The sequence below is a fragment of the Plectrocnemia conspersa genome, unplaced genomic scaffold (assembly GCF_051122295.1).
Source record: "Plectrocnemia conspersa isolate PC_06_02 unplaced genomic scaffold, ASM5112229v1 ptg000012l, whole genome shotgun sequence".
Taxonomy (NCBI): Eukaryota; Metazoa; Arthropoda; class Insecta; order Trichoptera; family Polycentropodidae; genus Plectrocnemia; species Plectrocnemia conspersa.
This window is the reverse complement of record NW_028277176.1, coordinates 18497853-18522095: the sequence shown is the minus strand read 5'-3', so window position 1 is coordinate 18522095 and position 24243 is coordinate 18497853. Positions and strand designations below refer to the sequence as shown.

Below are 24243 nucleotides of genomic sequence, written 5' to 3'. Positions count from 1 at the left end.
TTCCTTAGAAACGATACTTTGTGGTACGTGTTTTAGAATTGAATATAACAGTTGTATTTTAAAAGTGCACATTCTTTAATGTTTTGTCAGCACTATAGATCCCGTTTTTTGCATCACAGCTGGTGTTTTATTGTCCTGCGTTAAAGGTCCCTGAGATTCTTAATAAATGCGGAGGACGCAAATCTATTAGTTTGTATGACTCCCTTAACGAGTCTTGTACAGCAAATTGCAATACAGAAGTTAAGGATGATCCAGAAAATACTTAATATCTGTATTTAATTAACTCGCTAAGTGTCATACTTACGATGATTTATTCTTGTCTATTATTTTATCTTGTAAACGATAAAATGGGTATAAACCAGTAACTTGTACTTAATTTTAAAATATGTATTTATCTGTATTTTAAAGAAACATTTACAAAAAAAACATAAAACAGCATATTTGTATTTCTCAAATTTTGTGTATGTGATGTCTTTTGTGTATATATTTTATTTCATTAACTATGCTGATTAGTCGATTCCAGATTTTTATAAGCTACTTAATTGGTTAAAAATTAAAGTTTTAACCAGAGCTGTGAAGTCGTGGTGTTTTGGCCGGAGTTGGAGTCGTGAAAAATGAGCGACCCCGAACATTTTTTATATAAAATGCATTTTTTTAAATTATGAAATTTATGAAATTTTAATTGCGTAATGATGAATGTGTATAGCGTATGAATATAAAACGTGTAAAAGAACACCAAAAATACCTGATAAAATTAAACTTTTTTGAGTCGGAGTTGGAGTCGGAGTCGAGTCGTGTTATTGGTAAATATCGGAATCGGAGTCGTGTTTTTTTTAAACGACTCCACAGCCCTGGTTTTAACTATGTTGGTTAGAATATAGCTACGCTAGCGAATCCTAATTTAATTGTACATTAAAATCAGGCAAATAATAGGATGTAAAATAAATTATTATTATAAATAATTGAATAAAAATACAGAATATACACATACATATGACATTTTATTATATTTTAGATATACATATCAATTGAAAATACACTACAATAAATATAAATGAAAAAAAATCAGAATATAATTTTAAACATTTAGAAAGTTTATATAAATATGCAAATAGTACTTCTTATATTAATTATTCTTAAGAAGAAAAATTCTCTTTTCAGTATTTTTTTGTTTATGTTCAATCCTCAAGAATTTTAACCTTCAACCCATACATATTATAGTATTTTCTTATGATTAGATGTTGAAAAATAATTAAAGAAATGGAATACAGTTTTACTCAAGCTTTACTTAATTATAAACAAAACTAATTAATAAAACATGAAAATGGACCATTAAAATTAAATTATGTGAGGCTGAATTTTTCTTAATAAACATAGCATACTTCTACAAAATAATATACCAAAAATGATAAAAAAAAAAGCATAACATAATTTAACGGCAGAAATAAACGCCGTCTGGTTCCCTCTTCGGCTTCATTCCCGCAAAGAAACCTTTGATGTCTTCCTCCCGAACGACTTCGGATTTGTCTTGGAATGTCTTCAAAAACTCCATCAGCTTTTCCTTCATTTTATTATATTCTGTAATGGCGTTAATTTGCTGTATTCTGTCCAAAGAAGACAGGGCCTCTAATCCTTTATCGTACTGAGACGAAGACGATACTGTTTTCATTTTTCCTAAATTCTCGTAAGCGTCCACTGTATCCTCATTGTCTAGCAAAAACGACAACTCCTGCTGTCTATATAAATTTGTACATTTTGGACAGGAACAAAGCTTTGTTCTCCAATCGAAAGGCCAGAAGACAGCGCCTTTATGATTAGCTTGCGACTCTTCATTTGGTCTTGTGCATACATCTTCAATTTTAGATTTTTTTATTACACATTCATCAGCTTCGCCATTATCTGAATCAATTTTTCTTTTTTTAGTGTTTTCGCCATTTTTAAGCAATTCTTCAGACTGGGGTTTATCTTTTGACAATTTTTCAGATTTAGGTCCATTATTCGCTTTGTTTTCTACTAATGCTTCAGATTTTATTGCGATCTCCGATTTAATTTCATTTTCGACCAATGCTTCGGGTTTTGTTTCATTATTTTCAGATATTTCTTCAGCTTTTGTTTTATTATTCTCAGCAATATCTTCAGTATGTGTTCCATTATATTCAGATATTTCTTCAGCTTTTGTTTTATTATTCTCAGTTATATCTTCAGTATTTGTTCCATTATTTTCAGATATTTCTTCAGTTTTTGATTCACCTTCAGATTTAGTTTCTTTATCTTCAGCTTTTGTTTCATTTTCAACGAATACATCAGATTTTGTTTCATTATTTTCGGCTGGTTCTTGAACTTTAGTTTCATTTTCCACTAATGCTTCATCAGCTTTAGTATCATTACTTTCAGCAAGTTCTTGAACTCTTGTTTCGTTGTCGATTAATGCTTCAGATTTCGTATCATTATTATCTGCCAAATCTTCAGATTTATTTTCTACCCCATCTTCAGATTTAATTTCATTTTCAATTAATGCTTCAGATGTAATTTCATTTTCAGTTTTAGTTTCATTTTTTTCTGCTATCCCTTCAGTTTCTACTGCTGCCTCAGTTTTTTCTTCACTTACAACTGTATCATTATTTTCAGGTGTAGGATCGTTTAATGGAATGTTATCTTTCGCATCTTTAATATCATCTGTAGATAATTCAGCCATGATTACATCATCTGAAGGAGCAGCTTCGGTTGAAATATTTGTTTCCATATTCAATTCTTCAGTGCCTACCATTGGCATTTCATTGTTCTCCAAAGTTGTGGAGTTGGTATCTTTATTAAGATCAGAAACCTCAGTATCCGGTTTTGGCATTTTTTCATCAAAAGTTTCAACAACATCGTCAGCCTTAGCCAGTAAGTCATCGATTATGTTTTTTACATCATCCGTTTCCATTGGGGAAACTTCACTTTCCAATGTGGGTACATCATTTGTCAATGAAAGTTCATTCTCTAAATTAGGTTTATCTACATCTGCTTCAATCGCTGCATCCTCAGTTTCTACTTCCATTTTATCTTCAGAAGGAGATTCAATTATTTTTTCATCATTTACTGAATTAGTTTTTTCATTATTAATATCAGTAACTTCAGATAAAGGTTCAGGTAATTTTTCATCATTTATTAGTTTTGACTCATCATTTTTTGGGTTATTAACATCAACATCTTCAGATAAAGGTTCAGCTAATTTTTCTTCGTTTGTTGGGTTTGACTCTTTTATTTTTGGGTTATTAATATCAACATCTTCCGATGGATGCTCAGTCAATTTTTCACCATTTGTTGGGTTTGACTCGTCAATTTTTTCGTCTTTGATATCATTATCTTCAGATGGAAGTTGAATTAATTTTTCAACAATAATTGGCTGTGTATCATCCATTTTTTTGCTAATAATATCTTCAGATGGAGCTTCAGTTGATTTTTCATCGTTCACTGGACTTGTTTTATCAATTTTTGAGTCATTAATATCAGTGACTGAAATAACAGTGGCGTCAAGCATAGAAGTATCCATCGTCGTCTCGAAACCGGAAGAATTAACGGTAGCTTCGAAAGTCGCATCTAAAGAACCGTCGTCTGGTACTTTATATGCCAAATAATTTTTCAGGAGTGATTTGACATTGACGCAATCTTCGCAGATCATTTCCGAGTAACGATCGTGTGGCGGGACTCTCGCGTTCAAGTGGCGCGAGTGCAACCAATCTTCACATACGATACATTGAATCATCTCGTCTTCGTCTGGCGACTCTGGATCGGGGTATGGTCTCGAACATTTGCAATAGAGGCCTGAAAAATTTTGGTTGTATTTGTTGTCAACGTTGGGCTCGGTGCGTACGCCGCCGAAAGCGCAAGGTTTGTTCGGAAAAGATGGTCCTCCACAGTCGCAGCGAAAGTTTCTCTTAGTATAGAGCTCCACTAGTTCATGGTTCTCGTGGCAAGACAGGGAGCAGGCCAGACAAAGTCCAGCGCGCGTTTCGGGACAGCACGTCAGACAAGCGTATAAAGCTTGTCGCTTCACGTAACCCTTAAACAATTGATAGAGTAATATTAAAATTTGAATATACATAACTTAAAGATATGATGGGAAATTATTTTTGAGTTCAATGGGTCTAAGATCCTTATTTAGTTTTCTAGCTTGACTCCGTGCAAACATTTTGGAACTCGTTACATTGGTTATTTTGTTACATTAATCACGATTTTTTGTCGAAAAAAATGTCGAGCCCACCTCAACACTAGAATTGCTGGTAAAACAACTGATGTCAAGTCCACCTCCACATAGGAGTTCAAAGGGTTAAGGCACGTGTAATCCATTAAGTTTTAGCGTTGATCCAAAATGCTGCAGTTAAATTTTTTGTTTATATATATCTCAAATTCATATTGATTTATCATACTCGTGTGACACATAAAGGAATGTATGTGTGACACAAGTATGATAAGGTATGAATAATATCATTGATAAGTTTAACTATAAATACGGTGTAATTTAACGAATAAAAAGAGAATCAGTCGATCAAATTGGACCCGCCTGGCATCCCTTCCTTAAATAGCGGCCCCCTGGAGGACGGAAGCTAAAGCTACTCTTTTCTAATCTACTTGTATTCGATCCCTTACTCAAAATATTTTTCGGACAGTGGATGACCCTTTTCTAGTTTTTTTGAAATGCACATATTTATAGCAAAAGTTTGTGGAAAAAATGTGAAAGATGCAATATAATGTTGATTTTATTAGTATTATGTGAGTGCGTAATTTTTCGTGGAGATGGCTGTATGTTATAGCAAAACCTTGTTATTATTCTCTTAGCCCTTCAGGCATGTATGACGTGCACCGCACGCGGATCAAAACCACCTACAGCATGGTTTCCCAAACTATGTTCCGCGGAACACTGGTGTTCCGCGGATCCAAAATAGGTGTTCCGCGGAGCCAAAATAGATCTTTCACACAAAATTTAGAGTAAATTAAAAAAATTGTTAGTCTTGCTAATACATAAAAATTGTACATACTGAAGTGAGATGGCTATCCAGAGGAAAAGCACAATTAAGATTATGAACTTCGAAATGAATTATTAGTCTTCTTCAGGGCACAAAATAATTTGTAACATCATTTTATCAAATTTTTAACAAATCCTTCCTGGTTGATACATCTTGCATATCTGGCGGATATTTTTACAAAGTGCAATGGTGTTAACTTATCATTATAAGGAAAAAGTTTACAATTACAATTTTTAATATGAGAGATAAAATTGAATTTTTTGATAAAAAAATACAATTTTGGATTTTATCAGTTGAGTCTAATAATTTTGATTGTTTTCCTGTCTTGGATCAATGTTTTAATGAATTGAATTTTCAAGTTGATAAAGAAGTTTCACAAGTATTTTTATAACACCTAAATAACTTGAAAATTACTCTTTCGGAATATTTTCCGAAAACTAGTAAGGACGATTCCTGGGTTCGGAATCCATTTTCCGTGACAGTTAAACCAGTGGGCTTAAGCGCAAGGGATTATGAGAATTTAATTGATTTAATTAATGACTCTGATTTGAAACAAAAATATAAAGATCAGCCGTTAAATGATTTATGAGCGAGTCTGACTGAAGAGTTCCCCAATGTGTCAAAACAAGCTCTGGTTTGTTTACTTCCGTTTTCCACGACGTATTTATGTGAAGTGGGATTTTCTAAATATATTGAAATAAAAACAAAATACAGAAATAGACTTGACGCCACGACAGATATGATAATATTGTGCCTGATATATTAATTTAACAACCCAAAATCATCAGAGTCATTAGGAGTTTTATTTTTTTGTATTTTTATGTTTATTAATTAATGATATTTCTTTAATAACATTTTTTATTTTTATTTATACTATTATGAATTACCCAACCTAAAAAATAAGCTAAGTGTTCCGCCAAAATTTTCGGATTTGCCAAGTGTTCCGTCGCTCAAAAAGTTTGGGAAACCCTGACCTACAGGGACGTATAATGTGCACCGCACGCCCATCAAAAATCCCACACATATGGAGGGAAGAAAATAGTGTCCTGTTTTATCATCTACTTATAAGAACAATAGTTTCGTTAAAATAACTTGAAGACTATAAAAAATGGATTCAAGCTTTAGATGTAAAAAAAATTTTATTCGAAAAAATGTTCAATTTATCGTTTTTTTCAAAACTACGACCCCAAATTGTCGGCATACACAAAGGATTTCAGTTTTTGACACATTCAAGTCCCATAAAGAATGATGTTTATTAGGGTATTTTAAGTATTATTTTTTTTTCGGATTTTTATACATATGTATGGCATCTTCAAAATGGCATTTTATTCGAAAAGACCACTATTAGAATCATCAAAGGATCGCGATTCAGATTTAGATATTGTACATCGAGTGAAACTGATGTTGAAGAACAAGAGCGCCATGAAGTAGACAATTTTTTGAAAAACCTCAAATATTAATATGAATTTTATCTTTATCTCCATTAAAAAAAAACATGACGTCCCTGGGACTGAAAATCTGTTTTAGGCATACGAGCCTGAAGGGTTAAGCAAGTCAAGTTTTCATTATTTAAAACGTCTTTATATTGTTATATCTATTAAAAAATAAAGGATAGGGAGGCGCGGAAAATTTTTTTTTCAAGTAGGCGTAATAGCATACAGGTTTGAAACCGCTGCGTTGCGGTATATACGCAGTTGGACATGTGATTTTGTTATATGAAGTTGAAATTACGGATGCAACACAAAATTTGTGAAATGCACAAATTTATGCACATGGTATTCAATGTGCTAATTGCAAATATCTCCCCGTATAATTCACAGCGCAAGCAAAATTTTTCTTAAATATTGCTAAAAATGATCTAAAATTGTTGATAAATTCATAAATAGTGTCTACACCGATAATTTGATTGGAAAGTTTTGTATGGATAATTAAATGAAATTCAATTAGCTTTAATTTTATCTAAAATACTTTGCTTTATAATACTAAAATAGAACTGGAGATATTTGTAATTAAGTAAAAACACTTTTTGAAAAATATCTCAATAACTGTTCAACTTTCTTGATTTTCGACTTCATTTACATAATAAATTACTCAAATATGAGTCAAAATCGCTGTAAATTAGTGTTAATAGTGACATACGTATGTTAGGCACATATACCATGACAATATTTAATTAAGAAAATCATATAAACAAGAAATAACTTACCGATACATAAAAAACCTAATGACCATTCATTGGTGAACTATTGAAAACTATATATTTATATCCTTATAAAACGTTTTTTCCTAAATAAATTGGGTAAAAAAATATAATAACCAGCTTTTATATAGTAGTGTTATATTGTTCTTATTCTATAATAATTATAAATAGTATGACAAACGGTTAGTCTGTAACAGGGGATATGTTCTTAAAGCTAAATAAAAACACATTTCTTCAATGTTCAAAGGCATTGGGATTATTTTATGTTTAGTTTTGTACTTTTTCAGTCTTGGTTGGTAATTTTTCAACCCTACTTGTTATCTATTGTGCTTCTTGTGCTTTTTATCAGCCCTATATACTGATCACATGGGAACAGTTTTGATGATTCACTCAAATTGTAACCTTTCACTCCTATTGGCAATTTGCTTACATTACTAGTGATGTGACGTAGCAACTTCGAGACGCAACCATAACGCATTTAGATTTAAAAAATGGTCGCCTAACAAAGCAGCAGGTATGAAAGTTATACGTCAGTCGCGTTACCTTCTGGTAAGTACACTCCTTGTCGTCCGAACCGCCGAGAACGGCGTGAGCGTCTTCCTCGAGGGCCGCCTGTTGCTCCAGAACGTCCACCATAGTGATACTGTCGCTGTTTTCCGCCTCCATTTTCCAAATAACGACGCAGCCTCCCGCCAAAACACGACCGAACGCTCGCCGGCAGCCGGTGCTAGTGATGCGACGTTTTGGTTATAACGACGCTTACTACGACAAACGAAACTGGTTACAAAAATAATTCGACTAAAGTATTTGAAAAAAATTAAATAAAAATTAATGGGTGCTTTACTGCAAATTTTAATAAATCGTCAAATATTTTTTTAAGACTTAGTAATTTTGTCTTAAGTCGTTCACAATTAATCGGGTAATTCCGAACAATTCATTTTATTTTGCCAAACCACCTCTAGTCATAATTTATTCCTTCTTGTATTTTTTTACTTATCTATTTACAAGTTATTATTTATGAATGACACATCATATGACCGAAGTAAAATTTTATTTTTCATTATTATTCTTGATCTTTCTTAATCCGCAATATCACTTCAACATATTTTATTATATATGGAGCTATGTGTATTTTTACGCTTTAACTCTATTTAGAACCAAAGGTCTTAGCTATTTTTATTTTGCATACCTTGTCAATCAGAAAATTTGAAACATTGTGACGATCTTCAACAAATATGATCTCACGCCTCTTTGAATCGTTTCCAGAAACATTCCAAAAACATACGTTTGGACTGGATAAGGAAGCCAAAAAAAAATATTTTATTTGGAAGGCGTAAAATACAAAATATGAGAACAATTATTAAAAAACTTTATTGATAATAATTATTTTTAATTAATATATTTATAAACATTATAGTAAACACGATAAAAAAAATCGCTATATGTATGTACCTACACTAATAATTTATAATATTCTAAAATATCTTTCATCACCCATAATAACGACTCGTTTACTATCGAATTTACAATTTACTTACATTTTTTAACTTAGTTTGATACAAATAAAAATTCAAACAGCAATATGCTTTTTAGTTTTAAACATTAAGCTTGAAATGCATTTTAACATTTATTGCATTCAAAGTGTATTGCTGAGTTTGCATACATAGAAAAATAATAAATTTTGTTTTGAATACTTTTTCATATATATCACACATTGTGAAATATAGTTTTGCAATTTTTCATTATTATTCACATTCAAAATCATAAACATCACTATTGTATTTCATAAGTTTTGAAAAAGATTTTTTATATTTGTATATCAGGTTGTCTCATAAGTATTTGCGTTTTTTAAGGTACGGGTTAAATGAGTTAAAAATTAAAGCGTGTAATACTTAAACTAATTTATATATTCTCCTTTTATTATATAATTCTTATCCACATGTTAATCAATTTTTTATATCTGATTCAAAAACAGAGTATTTTTGTGTCGTTTTCAATGTCGTTTTATATATCCGTCTTTGTAAAATATTTTCAACACTTAAAAACTGTTATTGGGTTCTAAATAGATGATAGACGTTCGGAGGAATGTCTGAAGAATACGGTGGGTGAGAAAAGAGTTCTTAAGAAAATCTATTGATATTTTTCTATCTTCAATATATTGACAAAAGTATTTTTGTCAATACAATGATTTTAGGATAGGCAGAATGATCTATGATAACTAAAATTCAATAATAATTGCTATAATTTTTATGTACTGAAGGCATTACAATTTTTGATGTATTATAGTTGCGTGTTATAAAATCAATTATCAAATTCAGAGTATGTCTCTTCACTGCGATGATTTTATGTATAATCTTATTGAACTATGAAGATATTAATGAATATATTAGAAGATGCAAGGAAATGTCTATAATTATTTTTCATCAATGAATTCCGTTCATCTTTGCTTCGCAATCATAAATTAAATTCAAATTTACACCGGAACTGGTTAAAATAATACAATCGTTTCTCAAAAACAGAATATTTTGTATTAAACTAGTATACTATAAGAGATACTCATTGCCTGTGAGAAAAGGACGTGTTGCACATTTATTGTGTATAAATTAATGAGACATTCATAAGGGGCTGACGAATTTTGTAAATTTTAAATACATAAAAAAGCTACAAAAATTATAAAATAATTTAGGATTTATTAATGTCTTGAATTATTTCCGGCAATTTGAGCATGTGTGAGCAAGTATTGTTTATTATAGCTATGTCAAATCACGATATCAAGGGCACTAAAGGTCACCTTACCCGCTACACACATTTTAAATTACTTTTCATTTTTTCCTAAATTTTACATAAAATTCGAACTCTAAAAATAAAAAAAAACATACACATATAATATATATTACAAAAAGTGCAAAGTTTAATTTTTAGGAAGTTCAATAAATGGCTATTTGTTTCATGATTATGTTTGAACTCAAAATATAAAAAATAAAAACAAAAAATTGAAAAGAAAATATAATATTTATAAAACGAATGATTTGTGCATTAAAATATATCTACCTTCTATAGCCAACGACCGAAGTACTTGAATTTGTGATCGCTTGGTGACACACTGGGTGTCGTTGGCCATAAGGTAAATCTTGTTGCCAATTTACATAACCTTCCTTTTAAATAGATTCGTTGCAGATAGTTATTTATGGAGTGTTCACTATTCCAAACAATGCTCGCTGGCTCGCACCTAATCTGTCCAACAGTTAAATGAAAAACTTGTTATAGTTATTAATTGTATTATTTCATTAAATTACAATGTATCTTCCAATTTCCTGGCATCAGTTACACGACCAGATAAAGTATAAGTACATGGACCACTATTTTTAACGGCAATAATATTCACACTATAGGCGCAAAACAATTGGATCCGTTAATAAACATTAAAAGCATGCGTAAATAAAAACAGTTCACAAAACTCTGTAATTACATACTTAAAATTCCAATTAAAAAAGCCTTATTGACCATAAGTTGGATAATTAATTTTATTGCAAAAAACGGCGGTTGCGAAAACCACATCAACACTAATTAATGCACAGATTATTTATTTTAATGCACATATTATTCGTTTTAGATCACATTATTTTTTTAAATCACATATATTTTATAAAATGCTTACAACAAATGCGAATTTTATTTTATATGTATATTGCTCATTTAGATTGTACACAATTTTATTATATTAAACTCAAATTAAACATTACTTTAAAACATACAAAACTATTCCAATTTGTTTCAACATATTTATTGAAGTTTCTAAAGTAATCTAAGAGGTATATAAAAACACAAACATATTTTTATTGTACGATCAACGCTTTTTTAGTTTTCGGTGGTCGACCGCGCTTTCGTTTTGTACCAATTTCCAGATTCTTCGCTTCCAGAGGCGGATGAATTAATTTAAATCTTATTGCAATGCCTAATAAATGTTTACACACGTAATACTTTAAAAAAAATGGACAAGTACATTGACCATCTTTCCAATTTTTATCATCTTTAGGTAGGGTTAAATTATAATAACAACATTTCTTTCTTATGTATTCATCAAAGCTATCTTCTGTTTCTCCCACTAGGTTGATTTTATTTATTTCGCTGTATTCTCCGGCGGGAATAAGGTATATTCTTTCTAAAGCATTAGATTTAGCTTCAATCTTCTTATTTAGTCGAGCCCACTGGTAAGCGCTTGTCCATGTTTTTAAGTCGAAGAAAACCTCGTTCGAAAATTCTTGAGTACTATTTTCGTACTTTTTAGAAAAGGATTCTATCATTTCCATCAATATATAACAAAATCGGGTAAGTGGTAATCTCTCCCTAAACGTATATTCATCTTTTATTACACGATTTGTGGATTCTAGACTATTATTGGTACTTGGAGTTCCTGGAGAAGCACCTTCATACCAATTATTGTTTTTATTGTACCACTCTTCTTGAAAGTACTTCAGGAATATGGGTTCTTGTTCCCACTTTTTCACGAAAAGCTTGTAAGCTATTGAAAATGCGTTTTCGTTTTCGCTAACTTGCATAGCATCAATATCTGATAATATTTGGTTTACATTTGCCTTTTGAGCTAAAGCCTGTACTTTTTTTTGTACAGCTCTTCTCATATGTGCCCAACACATCCGAATAACAGCTTCTCTACCAAATACGTTTTTAAATCCATTTCCGATGCTATGCGAAGCATCAGCAACTAAAACTTTTGGTGTAAGTTTAAAGTTGTAAATTTTCTGAACAGCTTCCTTTAAGCTTCGAAAAATAAAATCAAAATCATCGATTTCTTCATTACTGCAAACTGCTACACCAAGAAGATGAAATTTCCTATTACGATCTGTAGTGCCTAGTAAAAGAACAGGAAACCCTTGCCAAATAAGTTTATAGGTGGCATCTGCATGAATAATAAGATCTTCTTTTAGGGCAAGCTTTAAAAGAGTTTTACTAGACACCATGAATCGGAAACTCCCATCATTACTGTCGTTAGTTAGATAATTTACTACGAAAGATTTACAGTTTTCTGAAGGAATTTTCCCATGTAGGTTAAGCCATTTGTCCAGTTCTCCAAGATTTATCGTAGAAGGACCATATATAGACTTTTTTAGTTGAGCTACGTATTTTTTTATTTGAATAATACTTGGAGGATTAAAATAATTTTCAATTAGTATTTCTAATATTGCTTTCGGCTTAAACTTCTTTCTATACAAATCTTCAATAGCGATTTTTATTTCGTTCGAAAGCCCAACGCCTGCTTTTGTAACAATTGTATCGCAATTGTGATTTGTTTCTGATCGATGTAAAATAACTTCCGTGCATGATGAATCAAATATTAATTTCAAACCACTTTTACATTGTTCTCCACGACTCTTAACTTTATTGCAGCGATAATATTTAATTTTGCCTTGTTCAGTGTGATTCGTATTTTTCAAGGACCAGCAAAGCTCCGTATTGATAAAATCTCGTACTTCATTCTCACTACCAAAAGTACGTTCGTATTTCCATATTTTAGGTGTTGTTATTTTTGGTTTCTTTTGTGGTTCTTCATTATCCGAATCAGATTCATGAAGATAAGGAACGTCTGTCACGTTCACCTAAAAACGACAATATATATACTAAAAAATTATGCTTTTAAAGTACAAAATATTAAATATTTAAAATATGCTATATATTAAGGGGTGCGATTTAACAGGGAATTATTTAAATGAGATAAATAAAGAGATATGTGCATTTAAATAAATACTTTTTTCTATAAAACGATTTTTTTTGTGGATTACAATAATAATAAATGAGCATTAAATTAATGTATACATGTTCAATAAAAAATATTAGATTAAACAAAATCTTATTTATAGTGTGCACTAAAACTAAAGATTTGTGTATTAAAATATTAAAAAAATGAGCATTAAATAAATATATCTACGTTCAATAACAATAATTAGATTGAACATTTTATTTGTAGTGTGCACTAAAACAAATGATTTGTGCATTAAAATAAATAAGCTGTGCATTAGCGTTGGTGTAGCCAATAATCGAAGTTAAGCAGCATTAGACCTGATCAGTACTTGAATGGATGATCGCTTGGTAGCACACCGAGTGACGTTGACCATAATGCGACAAGTTATTAAACCATTTATGTAAGATAAATCAATAGATTCGTTGAAGATAGTTATTCATGGGGTTTTCATTCGCTCACTCGCACCTAATCTGTCCAGCAGTTGAATGAAAAACTTGCTATAGTTAATATTTATTTTATTTCATTAAATTACAATATATCTGCCAATCTCCCGGCATCAGTTACACAACCAGATAAAGTATATGTATTATACATGGGCCACTATTTTTAACGGCAATACTATTCATACACTTTATAAGAGCAAAAAATTTTGACCCTTCAATAAACATAAAAACCATAGGTACATAAATCACAAAACAGGTTCACAAAACTTTTTAATTATTGTGATTACATACTTAGAACTTCAATTAGAAAAGCCAAACTAACCATAAGTTGGATAATTTATTATATTGCACAAAATGGCGGTTGCAAAATTCACAACACTAATGCACAGCTTATTTATTTTAATGCACATATTATTTGTAACGTTAATGGTAACGTTATATATTTTTAATTCACATTTATTTTATAAAATGCTTACAACAAATGCGGATTTTATTTTATTTTATATATTGCTCATTTAAATTGTAATTAATTGAAATGTATTTGACCATTACCTTGGAGGCGTTGTAAATCTGTTGAGATAAAACGTTCTCACCCATATTATTCGACCCAAGTATATCTTTAACGTCGTGCATTTCTGAAATTATATAATAATCAATAAGTTAATAATATAAACGGTAACCGTATGCTGTATCACTTAGCATTTCTAACCTGTTTCAAACATGTCGTCTACGTTGTTTATGGACGTATCTTTGCTATTGTATTCGCATTTTAAATGTTCCGACTTGAAAAGATAACACTTTTTAATATCATATGCATTAGCAAGGTTAATATTACATTTCATTACCTCGACTTTACATTGAATTTCGTTAAAGGAAGATAATCTTTCTTCGTCGTTTTCCATGTCAGCTTCTGCAAAGATAAAGTTTAATATTAAAGTAGCATTTAATCATCTAGTAAACCATTTAGTGACTTATGAAATGTATGTTTCATTTTTAACTAATAATATATTTAACGTAAATTAAGTGATATTAGCCGAAAAGCACCAACGTCCATTGCATTTATAAATTATTAACAGAAAAAAAATTAGAAAATTGTTTTCTACCGGTTTTTATAAACACCGTTGAAATTCAACATCAAGTTGACAATAGACGTCAAAAATATTTATTACACATGTTTGCTCTAAAAACATAGAGTTCACGAGCATGACCGAAAAATAGAGGGATTAGAAAAACTGCATATAATAAACAAGCATATGTAACATATTTATTCAGATATCATATTCATAACCTTTTTTTATTTGCTTTAGTTATTATTTATTTTTAATTTATGTAATATAAAAATTAATTTCTTAGATTTAGTTAGATTTGGTTATGATGATTATGTTGTGGGGGCCCATTTATATATGTATACGTTTTATTATGGCCATAATTTTTGCAAAATCCTTTTTTTATTAAGACAACAGCATGTTTCCTTAAATAATCTGAAAATTAGTTGTCCACACAGAGCGTAAAATTTATATATGCCAAATGAAATGTGTTATTTTATTGAGAGAATATGTCGAGGGTCAATTAGTCGCAAAGTCTTCATTAATATTTTACATAAGTTACTAAACGTGGAGATATAATTAGCCGAAAATCGCAAAATTATTGGATATTATATAAATTATTTGCCATTTTGAAAATGTTGAGGAATTAGTTGGCCAGAAATTCATTTAAAGCAATACAAAGTCCATTAAATAAATACAGTGTACCGATATTTTTATGTTATGTAGATTAAGGTTGCTTTTTTAGACCATTCATAATATTTTATAATAGTCTTACTCATAAAGTATTAATAATAACTTAAGACTTATAGTTATTTTTAACGTATATTTTACTTTACCACGGCCTTTGTTTCATTATTTATAGCAAATCACTTATTATTTCAAAGCATCAAGCTAAGGAACGGCTACGCGGTCGACTTTTTGGCCACCATTTTTATGTACTAATCCTTAACTTCTAGTCATGATATTGTTGGAACAAATTAGGGTGCCACATCAATCACATTCTACAAATTTCATAAGTTTATAAGAAACTGACATTTATAAAAACATTATATAAAAATACTATAATCTCTTTCATCGTTGAAAATAAATTATGCGGTCAATATATGTACATATTTCGATATTAGAAGTAATTTTAAAATTATATGTTTGAAAAAAAAACAATTTGTATATAAAAAACAATAAAGAATAATGTTTTAGCAGTCATAAATAATTAAAAATAATATTTTTCAAATTGAAATAATATATTGTTCATGGACAAAATGTATTATGTTATGCTCCAAGAACATAAGTGTCACTTCGCTTTATAGGTTAACACGACGAGATTTAAATGTATTTCTAAATCAATGCGCACATTTGACAATGTTGTCGAAAAACGCTTTTAAATTGTGTAAAAATAGTTGCGATATCGTTATTTCAAGATATTTTGCCAATGCAGTTCCGCGAATAGCTTGCAATAGGCAAAAATTCAATTATTACAATAAACCGGCAAAGAAAGATGCTATATTACCTTTGGCTTCGAGCGGATGGGAACACAGACATTCAAGAGGCGACTTCTTTATCGTAAATCCGTTAGTAACTAGACAAAAACAAGACGTTAACGAAGAATTCGATTTTAAAAAGTCGCAATCGTTCGATGGCTTGGGATTCACACAAGTAGTATTAGACGCATTACATTTTTACAAGCTGAAAGTCCCTACAGAAATACAATACTTAAGTGCATCGACTATTCTTGCCGGAAAAAACACTGTAATAGCGGCTGAAACTGGATGTGGAAAAACGTTAGCATACATGCTTCCGATTATACAAAATATATTATTGTGGAGAAATTTTGAAGAGACACCAGCGCTAAATTCACCATCGGCAATTATAATAACTCCGACTCGCGAACTGGGTATGTTTAACCTTCACCTTCAAATCGACTATATAGAGGTAACCAGATGTCCTTCTGTTGCCTTTTGTCCTCGAACAAAAATTTCAAAAACCTTTTTTTTTGTTTTAGTGTCGAAATCTGGTTAACCCATATTGAGTTTTTGACTTAAAATAAAAAAATATTTATTTTATTAAAAACATTATATTTAACAATAGTATAAGAAATATGAATACATCAATATATTTTTTATGCATTTAATAATTACACTTATTACATAAATTTTGATTTTTCCATAAATTTTTCGTAGTGCTCATTTAAATGGTCCTTATATTTAAAGAATTATGCATTTTCTTGTATAGACGAAAATCAAAACCAAAAAATGTATATCTTAATATTTATTTTATTCATATAATAAATAAAAATATATCAATCGATCGCCGGAATTTCAAATAAAAGTATTGCAATCTTTTCATTTCAGATTTTTCATAAAATGATCCAGGTAACAGTTGTGGTCCACACGTTCATCTTTACCATTTAACGTTTCAAACCGGAATGACTAAATTTTTAAATATTTGAAAAGCAAGACGTATTTATACATATTAAGAACTTGTGTTGTATTAAGGGAAATGACCATTCTTTGATTCACCGTTCGTTTCATGTGAAAGATTATTCCCTAAAAATTCATAGACTATTTTTTGTGTAATTATATTGGTAAAAAAAAAGGGTCACAAATAGAATCATTTCAGAGAATGTGTTGGTAAAGTTACTTTTTTACAGGGCTGAAACCACTATTCAGATTTATTTTCTTGCTTTTAACACATTGTTGTCGGGTGATTTCGCGCATTGTCTTAAGCCTGGCGCGGGCCATTTTTTAGCAGCCGCGGAATTTTTCGGAAACGAAGAATTTCCGCGTTTTTTTTCGGAAACTCGCCACAACTTTTATACTATACAATATAAAATTATGAAATTTTAAACACAGACTTACCATAAACAGTACTATCAAATGAAGAAGAAACTGGAGGTTGACAGTTTTATATTTACTGGAAACTTGCGTTTATTTTGCACATAAAAGTACTATAAAAATGTATGTAATAAAAAATCGAATTAAACACTAAATAAAACTAAAATATGTCACAATTTGTTTTTATGAATAGTTTTTCAAGGTATGATATCTCTAAAAACACGTACCGCTTTGTAGAGGTATGTCAAAAGGTACATAGCCACACTTTTGGTCCAATCATCAATAATCAGAAAATTCATCGTCATATTTATTTTCATCGGGGGAAAACATTTCGGGGTGTAAAACTATTTTTTAGAGACAACCGAACGACGGAACATTTACGCGTAACTGTAATGATGTATTTTTTTTTATAACAAGTCACAGATGTCGCAATGACCGTTGCTTGTTATCTACCCTAGGTCAAGTTTCATTGGAATTTGTTTTGTTTTCTCACTCCCGACCATCCCTTCTTTTACATCAGGTAGAAAGTAATTCCTCGAAGCATCTTGAATAGAATTGAACATAATGGAAGATATTTGGGATAACAGGAACTTTTTATAGTTCGTTATTTAATTTTTTGTACGGTATAAAAATTCGATATCAAAATTAGTACAATACTTGGTGGAACTGTAATAAATCCGACGACGAATAAAATAATGTCTTTATTAAATATCAAAGCAGTGACATCTAGCTGCTGACAACAAAAATAAATGCAGTTAAAATTACACGGATAAACACGTGAGCCGACTTCTAGCAACAGACTACCAAAAACGGATTTTTACGGGTCCCGCAATCCAGCAGCAGTACCGCAAAAACGGAAAAATCCGTGTCCCGACAACAATGTGTTAAAAGTGAAAAAATTAATCTAAAAACTAAAGTCACGAAACTACAGACACATATTATTATTAATTGGATATGTATTAGCAAAACAAAATTGTTTTGAGTTAAAAAAAGCCCTGAGGGATGGACGAAGGTTGAATTAATTATTATTTTATAAATGTGTTTTAATATTTCACTTTATATTTTAGCTATTCAAGTTCACGGCGTGACTGAAAAATTATGCGATAAATTATCATTAAAATGCAAATTAATAACTGGAGGCCATATAAAAAGAGATTTGAGACAAATGGTTTTTGAGGAAATGGATATTGTGATATCATCTTTCGGAGCTCTCAGCAAGTACATAACTAATAAGTATTTAAATATAGATAGAACGCATCATATTGTGTTGGATGAAGCCGATACCTTATTGGACAACAGCTTTAATGAACGATTGATCTATATGTTAAAGAAGTTTAAGGTATTATTTAAACTTAATGATAATTTGTGATTTTTTTATGTATGTTAATCATGATTTTAGTTTCAATATCAATTACCCGTTCCGCCGAAAGGATGTCAACTAATTATGGCTAGTGCTACTATGCCTAAGAATATAGTCGAATGTGTTTCAGATATGGTGGATGTGGATTCCATAAAATATATACAAACTTCTAAATTACACCAAATATCGTGTGATGTTCCTCAAAGGTTATAAATTGCTGTCTATACTTTATAATTTGAGATATAGCAAAAATTTAAGATTATTCTATAGATATTTATTATTAATGTTTTTTTGTAGATTTTTTAGGGTTGGCCTAGACATGAAATCACTTGAATTACTCAAGATGGTCAGAAACGATATCGGCAGACAGAAGCCAGTGATGATATTTTCAAATGATTCATCTACTTGCGATTTTGTCACAATATTTTTGAACGAAAATGGTATAGATTGCCTTTCTTTCCATGGAAATATGCCCATCAGTTATAAGAAAGAAAAATTCGCGAAATTTCAAAACGGGGAAGTCAATGTTCTTTCTTGCACAGACCTTGGATCTCGAGGATTGGATACAACAAGAGTGAGTTATTATATAAAATAAACTTCATCTAATAAAATAATACTTGTCTTTTACATTTTCAAAACTATGTGTAACACAACTGCATATATACTACTGAACAGTGATGTCCCTAGGCTATGTGCCGCTCATAGGCGGAGTTAAAAATATCGCTCTTACTATTTTTTTAAATTACATTACATATTATATGTGTAAATTTTTGACAAAGTCCCTCACCTATGATTAAAAAAAACCCCATATTATTGTCAAATAATATAAATTTCAAATGCACTCACAGGATGTAAGTATTAACTCTTCATGATCTTGATAAGTATAAATATACGTATATATTACATATATTAATATTTGGGAAAATATTGTTTTAATTACACCAAAATTAAAGTTATTATCACTATTAAATATGTATGAAGATATCAATATGTGTGTATATATTAATATTATAAAAAAATGTCATTTAAATTTACAATTTACTTTAAACACTATAAATTTAACTTTTCTTGCTTTTTCTTGTCTTCGCATTGTCAATTTCTTCCAAGTCGAGTATATATTTCCATTCGCATCTCAGTTTCAATAGATAAAATTAAAAGCCCGTTTAATCTTTCTTCGGTCATTCGTGACCTTAAATGTTTTTTTATGAGGTTTAATTTTGAAAAACTTCTCTCAGCACTGGCTACAAGTATAGGAATTGTCAGAATTATTCGAATTACAGTCACTGCGTTGGAATTTATCCTTTTTAAATTCTGATCATTAATCAATTTTGGGGCTTATTGTAGTGAAGAATGTGGCTTAACCAATCTGCAGAGTAATTTTAATTATTCACACAGTTCAATGGCATCAATATCCGATGATTCATTATCAGTGAGCTTGTTCTTTAATTTTTACAATTTACATTGATGTTATACAAAAATTCAAAAAAGGATCCATGATATTTCAGTTCATCAAATCTAACTTCAATTGCATTGATTGTCTTGTCTACTATACAATTGAAGAATTCAACTTCAATGTTTTTTTCAATATTATCTATAGGTTCATCAGAACTTTCAAAATCAAATTGTTTCTTTACTTCAACTTCTTTAGGAAATGATACAGGTATTTCAAAAGCTTGAAAGAATTAAACTCGGAAAAAGTCAAGCATCGCTTCTATTAACTTGAGGGCTATGCTAACTGCTTGCTAATTGGATATATATCATACCATAACTTAATATATCATCCATATTATGAGGCAGCACATTATTACAGGTGTTTTTCGATTACAAGATTGCATCAACTTGATTTATTTTGTCTATTTTGATTCTCTTCCATATGTAACAAGACATCATAAATCTCAGCTAGTTGATATCACATAGCTCTAATGCAACAATCCTGGATTCCCATTGCATATAACAAACAGGTTTTAATATATTGTAGTGATGGTACAAATTTAAGTAAAACATCCCATCTGTCGGTGGAAGTCGAAGAATTCATAAATTTCTTGCAAGGAACATAAAAAGCTCGACAATTTCTATCCCTGATGTTTTTGGACCTCGTGTTTTCCTCGCATATTAGCACTGTTGTCATAACTTTGACCCCTCATGTCATCTATCTTGATGTTATGTTCCTCCAGTTCCTTAATTACAAGGTAGCTTAATCCAACATCAGTATTATTTTTTATTTCAATAAAACCAAAAATATGTACACGGAATTCATGAGAATTTTCACGAACAAATTGTATTATGATAGACATCTATTCTATATTACTAATATCGGGGGTGCAGTCTAAAATAAGCGAATAATATTTTGCTCTCTTTATCATATTAATAATGTCGAGTTTTCTTTAATAATGTTGTCAAATAATCCTAAGCATTCAATTATTTAAAAAAAAAAATCCCATTATTTGGTGTGTTAATTATAAAAGAAGGTCTTTGAATAGCAATATTCTAAGCAGCCAATACACGGATAATAGCACACTATAAATAATATTGCACATCACTTTTTAACTTCTTCTTCAAATATATTTTTCCTGGCAATCAATCGTTTTATTTAATTTTAATCTTAACACCATATCTTGCCAGCTCGAAAAATTTTCATTATGTTTTTTTTTATTTTTTGTGAGACGCTTCTTCTTAACAAAAAAATGCTTTTACACCTTCGAAAAAAATTTGTGAATAGAATTTTTATCGGTAGTTTCTACTGTGACCAAAATACACCGAATTCGCTCGTTAAACGAATCAAAATGTTTATTATCGTTTAACGCTAATCTCAAAAACAGGTGTGCGTCGCAAATTTTTACGTTTTTGTATTTGTGGTTTTAATAATTAATTTTTAATTAAATAATATTTTACACTCACTTTATTGATTTTTTGCACTAATTGATTAAATAAAAAAATATTGGTAAAATATTGCCGATCTTCCAATTATGTATGGAGATCTAAGTCTCAATTTATGCGAACTTTTATTTTTGTAATCTATCTTTCATTTTTGTGTGTGTTCTATGCTTCGATTTACGCGAAATTTTGCAGAACCTATCAAATTGAGGTATAACTATATTTGATTGTTATCTCGATTGTTATTAATACTAGTTTTGTCAAAATTAGTCCAGTAATGCTACTTTCATTTTCACACATATAAATATGCAAACATAAAATAATGATAGGTCCAAAATTTAAATTTCTATAATTCAGTTTTATATAAAAGGGTGCATATTGCATTCAGAACATTAGATTTTGTCTGTCAATTTGAAGTAAGAAGTTGGGCTGTAGACCCGCTTCTGAGCATAACAAGTCTTTTTGGTGATCAGCTTAGACTGAAACCTAAGTGGAGAAGTACCCACTATGGAGAGTATTGGTAGCAATCTTGGCCAGACTTATATATTTAATGGGTGAAGATAAGGCTATAACGTTGATGAATGCAAGTGAATGTACTTCGTAATGCTATATTTATCTCATATACACGTTACATTTAGTTCAAAAAAAGTAATGTGACATGTCTGATGTTGATTCTATGTCCCATAATATGTTTGACCAAAATTTTACTCATTTTATATTCATATGTAGATGATATATTTTCCTTACAATATTTTATATTTTTTTTACAGACTAAGCACGTCATCAATTTTACTTTTCCAAAGTTTATGGCCGATTATATACACAGATGTGGACGCACCGGACGAGTTGGCAGTCCTGCCGGTTGCATGATAACAAACTTAATAAGCACCACAGCAGAAATTAAGCTTGTTCAAAAAATTGAAACCGCTATCAGGAAAAATCAAGAAATTCCAAACATTGATGGTAACATACCTAAATTTTTATATCGTCAAACAGTGGACGAAGATGCTATTAAAAAATTACCCGGAGTAAATTGATCTAATATATTTTATGTAATGTAGATAATAAATATAATTTTTATTAAAAGAATTTTATTTTTCTCATTAGGTACATAGTTTGGTCTAAAACAATATCTATGATAAAGACGTTTCACTGCTTTCTTTTTTAATGTATTTTGTACGTTGTCCTTCTATTTCAATGTCTAATTCACTTAATGGTATGCCGTAATCTGCCGTGGCCCACACATCACAGTTTGGATTGCTGGCTGATGTGCTCTTTTGATGTTGATACACGTTGGATGGAATGTAAGATATGGCTAAGAGTCCGCTGCCTCGTCTGCTTCCCGGAAGTGTCAGTGTTGCGTCTTCCATCGACTTCCATTTTCCGCTTATGTTAGGTTTTAGACTTTTGTATACGTGCGGCTGGTGACTGCTTCTTCTCACATTGACGTTCTGTAAAGCGTTTACGTCAATGGTCTGGCAAAGATTGCTGTTGTTTGATCGTTTACAATCATCCAAAGTAGATAAACTGCAAGTGGGGACTATCTTATGTGGAAATCTCGGCGAGCCTTTCACTCGGTCTTTGAACGATAATACCGGCTGCGAATTCTGATGCGTCATTGACGGACGTCTTTGAGTCGGTGGCAACTGAAAGTTAACCTTAGGCTCCGATTCCACGCATATCTTGGCTATGATGCAATCCGTCATTGGTTCAATCGGTTGAAAATCTGATTCTTCTGAATTATCACTTAATATGTTTATAATGGGTCCGCTGTGAGCGAAGGATTCTCTGTGTAGATTCGTGTTAATGTCCGCATCCAATGTGTTACAGGACAAGACCATGTTTTTTTGTGTCCCGGGAACTAAACCTGCAATCATACCCATATGTAATTTTAGTGCAGCGGCGATTCCAGCGCCACTGTTGCCCGTCATAGATGCTGATGACGTTTTTCTACTTGCAGGTCTACTTCCGAAAAGATTTCTAATGCGTGCTAATATACCCGTGTTTTCTTCCGTTTTCTTATTTAAGAGACACAAGTTATAAAGGTCTATTGTAGACTGCGGCTTGTTCTCGTCTAGTTTGGGTTCGGAACTGAACGTCACGCTGCGTCTCATTGGTAGGTGAGTATTTTCCGCCGATGGCCAGCTTGCTCTCGGAATCACCGGTGGTAGTACGGATAGTAAGAGCAATGGTAAACCACCACCTATACTTTGAGTACGGGCATACTCGTCTCTGGAAGGTTTTCGATCATTATCTTGCATTACTGATATCTCCACCTGTTGACAAAATATCATACGTTAATAAATGTGAGATCTTTATACCGAAACATAGTGTTTTAGTCTGGAAAGGGATTTCAATTTAAACCTTTGAGCGGTATCGCCATACCCCAGATAGTTATATATTTATATACTATAAAATTGAAGAAATAAATAAAAAACATTATAATTTAATATTTTTAATATGAACGATGTTAATAGAAAATAATAGCAATAAATTGAAGAGTATGAAATAAATGAACATAACAAAATGTTTTATATTAATTTTATATAAGTATTGAGAGCCTCTGAATTGATATAAAAAAATCCACAAAAGTCAAATAATATATAAAAAATATATAAAATATATTAACGAAAATTAATAATAGAAAAGTAATAATAGAATCATTGATTTTTTTCTTTGGTTTACTATAAATGCAGTATAAAATAATAATAAATAAATAAGA

The 24243-nt window shown here is 30.7% G+C and overlaps 4 protein-coding genes across 6 annotated transcripts in view; 1 reads left to right on the top strand and 3 right to left on the bottom strand.

Annotated features, from left to right (window-relative positions):
• Positions 1-982: 982 nt before the first annotated feature.
• LOC148228477 (uncharacterized) lies at positions 983-7941 on the bottom strand. Of its 3 annotated transcripts, XM_088199019.1 has the most exons (3): positions 6700-7941; positions 5984-6527; positions 983-4866 (listed from the first exon to the last, which is right to left on the bottom strand). In XM_088199019.1, exon 3 carries the CDS (start codon positions 4085-4087, stop codon positions 1433-1435), a length of 2655 nt encoding a protein of 884 aa, XP_088055145.1. In that variant the 5' UTR covers positions 4088-4866; positions 5984-6527; positions 6700-7941; the 3' UTR covers positions 983-1432. The 3 variants fall into 3 exon arrangements, with proteins under 3 accessions (XP_088055145.1, XP_088055144.1, XP_088055143.1); XM_088199018.1 differs by having other exon boundaries at positions 5984-7941; XM_088199017.1 differs by lacking the exon at positions 5984-6527 and having other exon boundaries at positions 983-4045; positions 7753-7941.
• A 2532-nt stretch (positions 7942-10473) lies between these two features.
• LOC148228476 (uncharacterized) lies at positions 10474-14599 on the bottom strand. Its single transcript, XM_088199020.1, has 5 exons — positions 14514-14599; positions 14256-14320; positions 14120-14192; positions 13963-14045; positions 10474-12824 (listed from the first exon to the last, which is right to left on the bottom strand). The coding sequence occupies exons 2-5, from the start codon at positions 14310-14312 to the stop codon at positions 11046-11048; spliced, it is 1992 nt and encodes a 663-aa protein (XP_088055146.1). The 5' UTR covers positions 14313-14320; positions 14514-14599; the 3' UTR covers positions 10474-11045.
• Positions 14600-15733: 1134 nt separating this feature from the next.
• Dbp21E2 (putative ATP-dependent RNA helicase Dbp21E2) lies at positions 15734-22607 on the top strand. Its single transcript, XM_088200114.1, has 5 exons — positions 15734-16347; positions 18355-18626; positions 18687-18853; positions 18945-19221; positions 22292-22607. The coding sequence occupies exons 1-5, from the start codon at positions 15816-15818 to the stop codon at positions 22556-22558; spliced, it is 1515 nt and encodes a 504-aa protein (XP_088056240.1). The 5' UTR covers positions 15734-15815; the 3' UTR covers positions 22559-22607.
• Positions 22596-24243, bottom strand: part of GABA-B-R3 (gamma-aminobutyric acid type B receptor subunit 3) — a 38591-nt gene continuing 36943 nt past the window's right edge. Inside the window, exon 16 of the mRNA XM_088200113.1 lies at positions 22596-23797. Within this exon, the coding sequence (XP_088056239.1) occupies positions 22655-23797 (1143 nt within the window). The 3' untranslated portion in view covers positions 22596-22654. The remainder of the gene's footprint in view (positions 23798-24243) is intronic.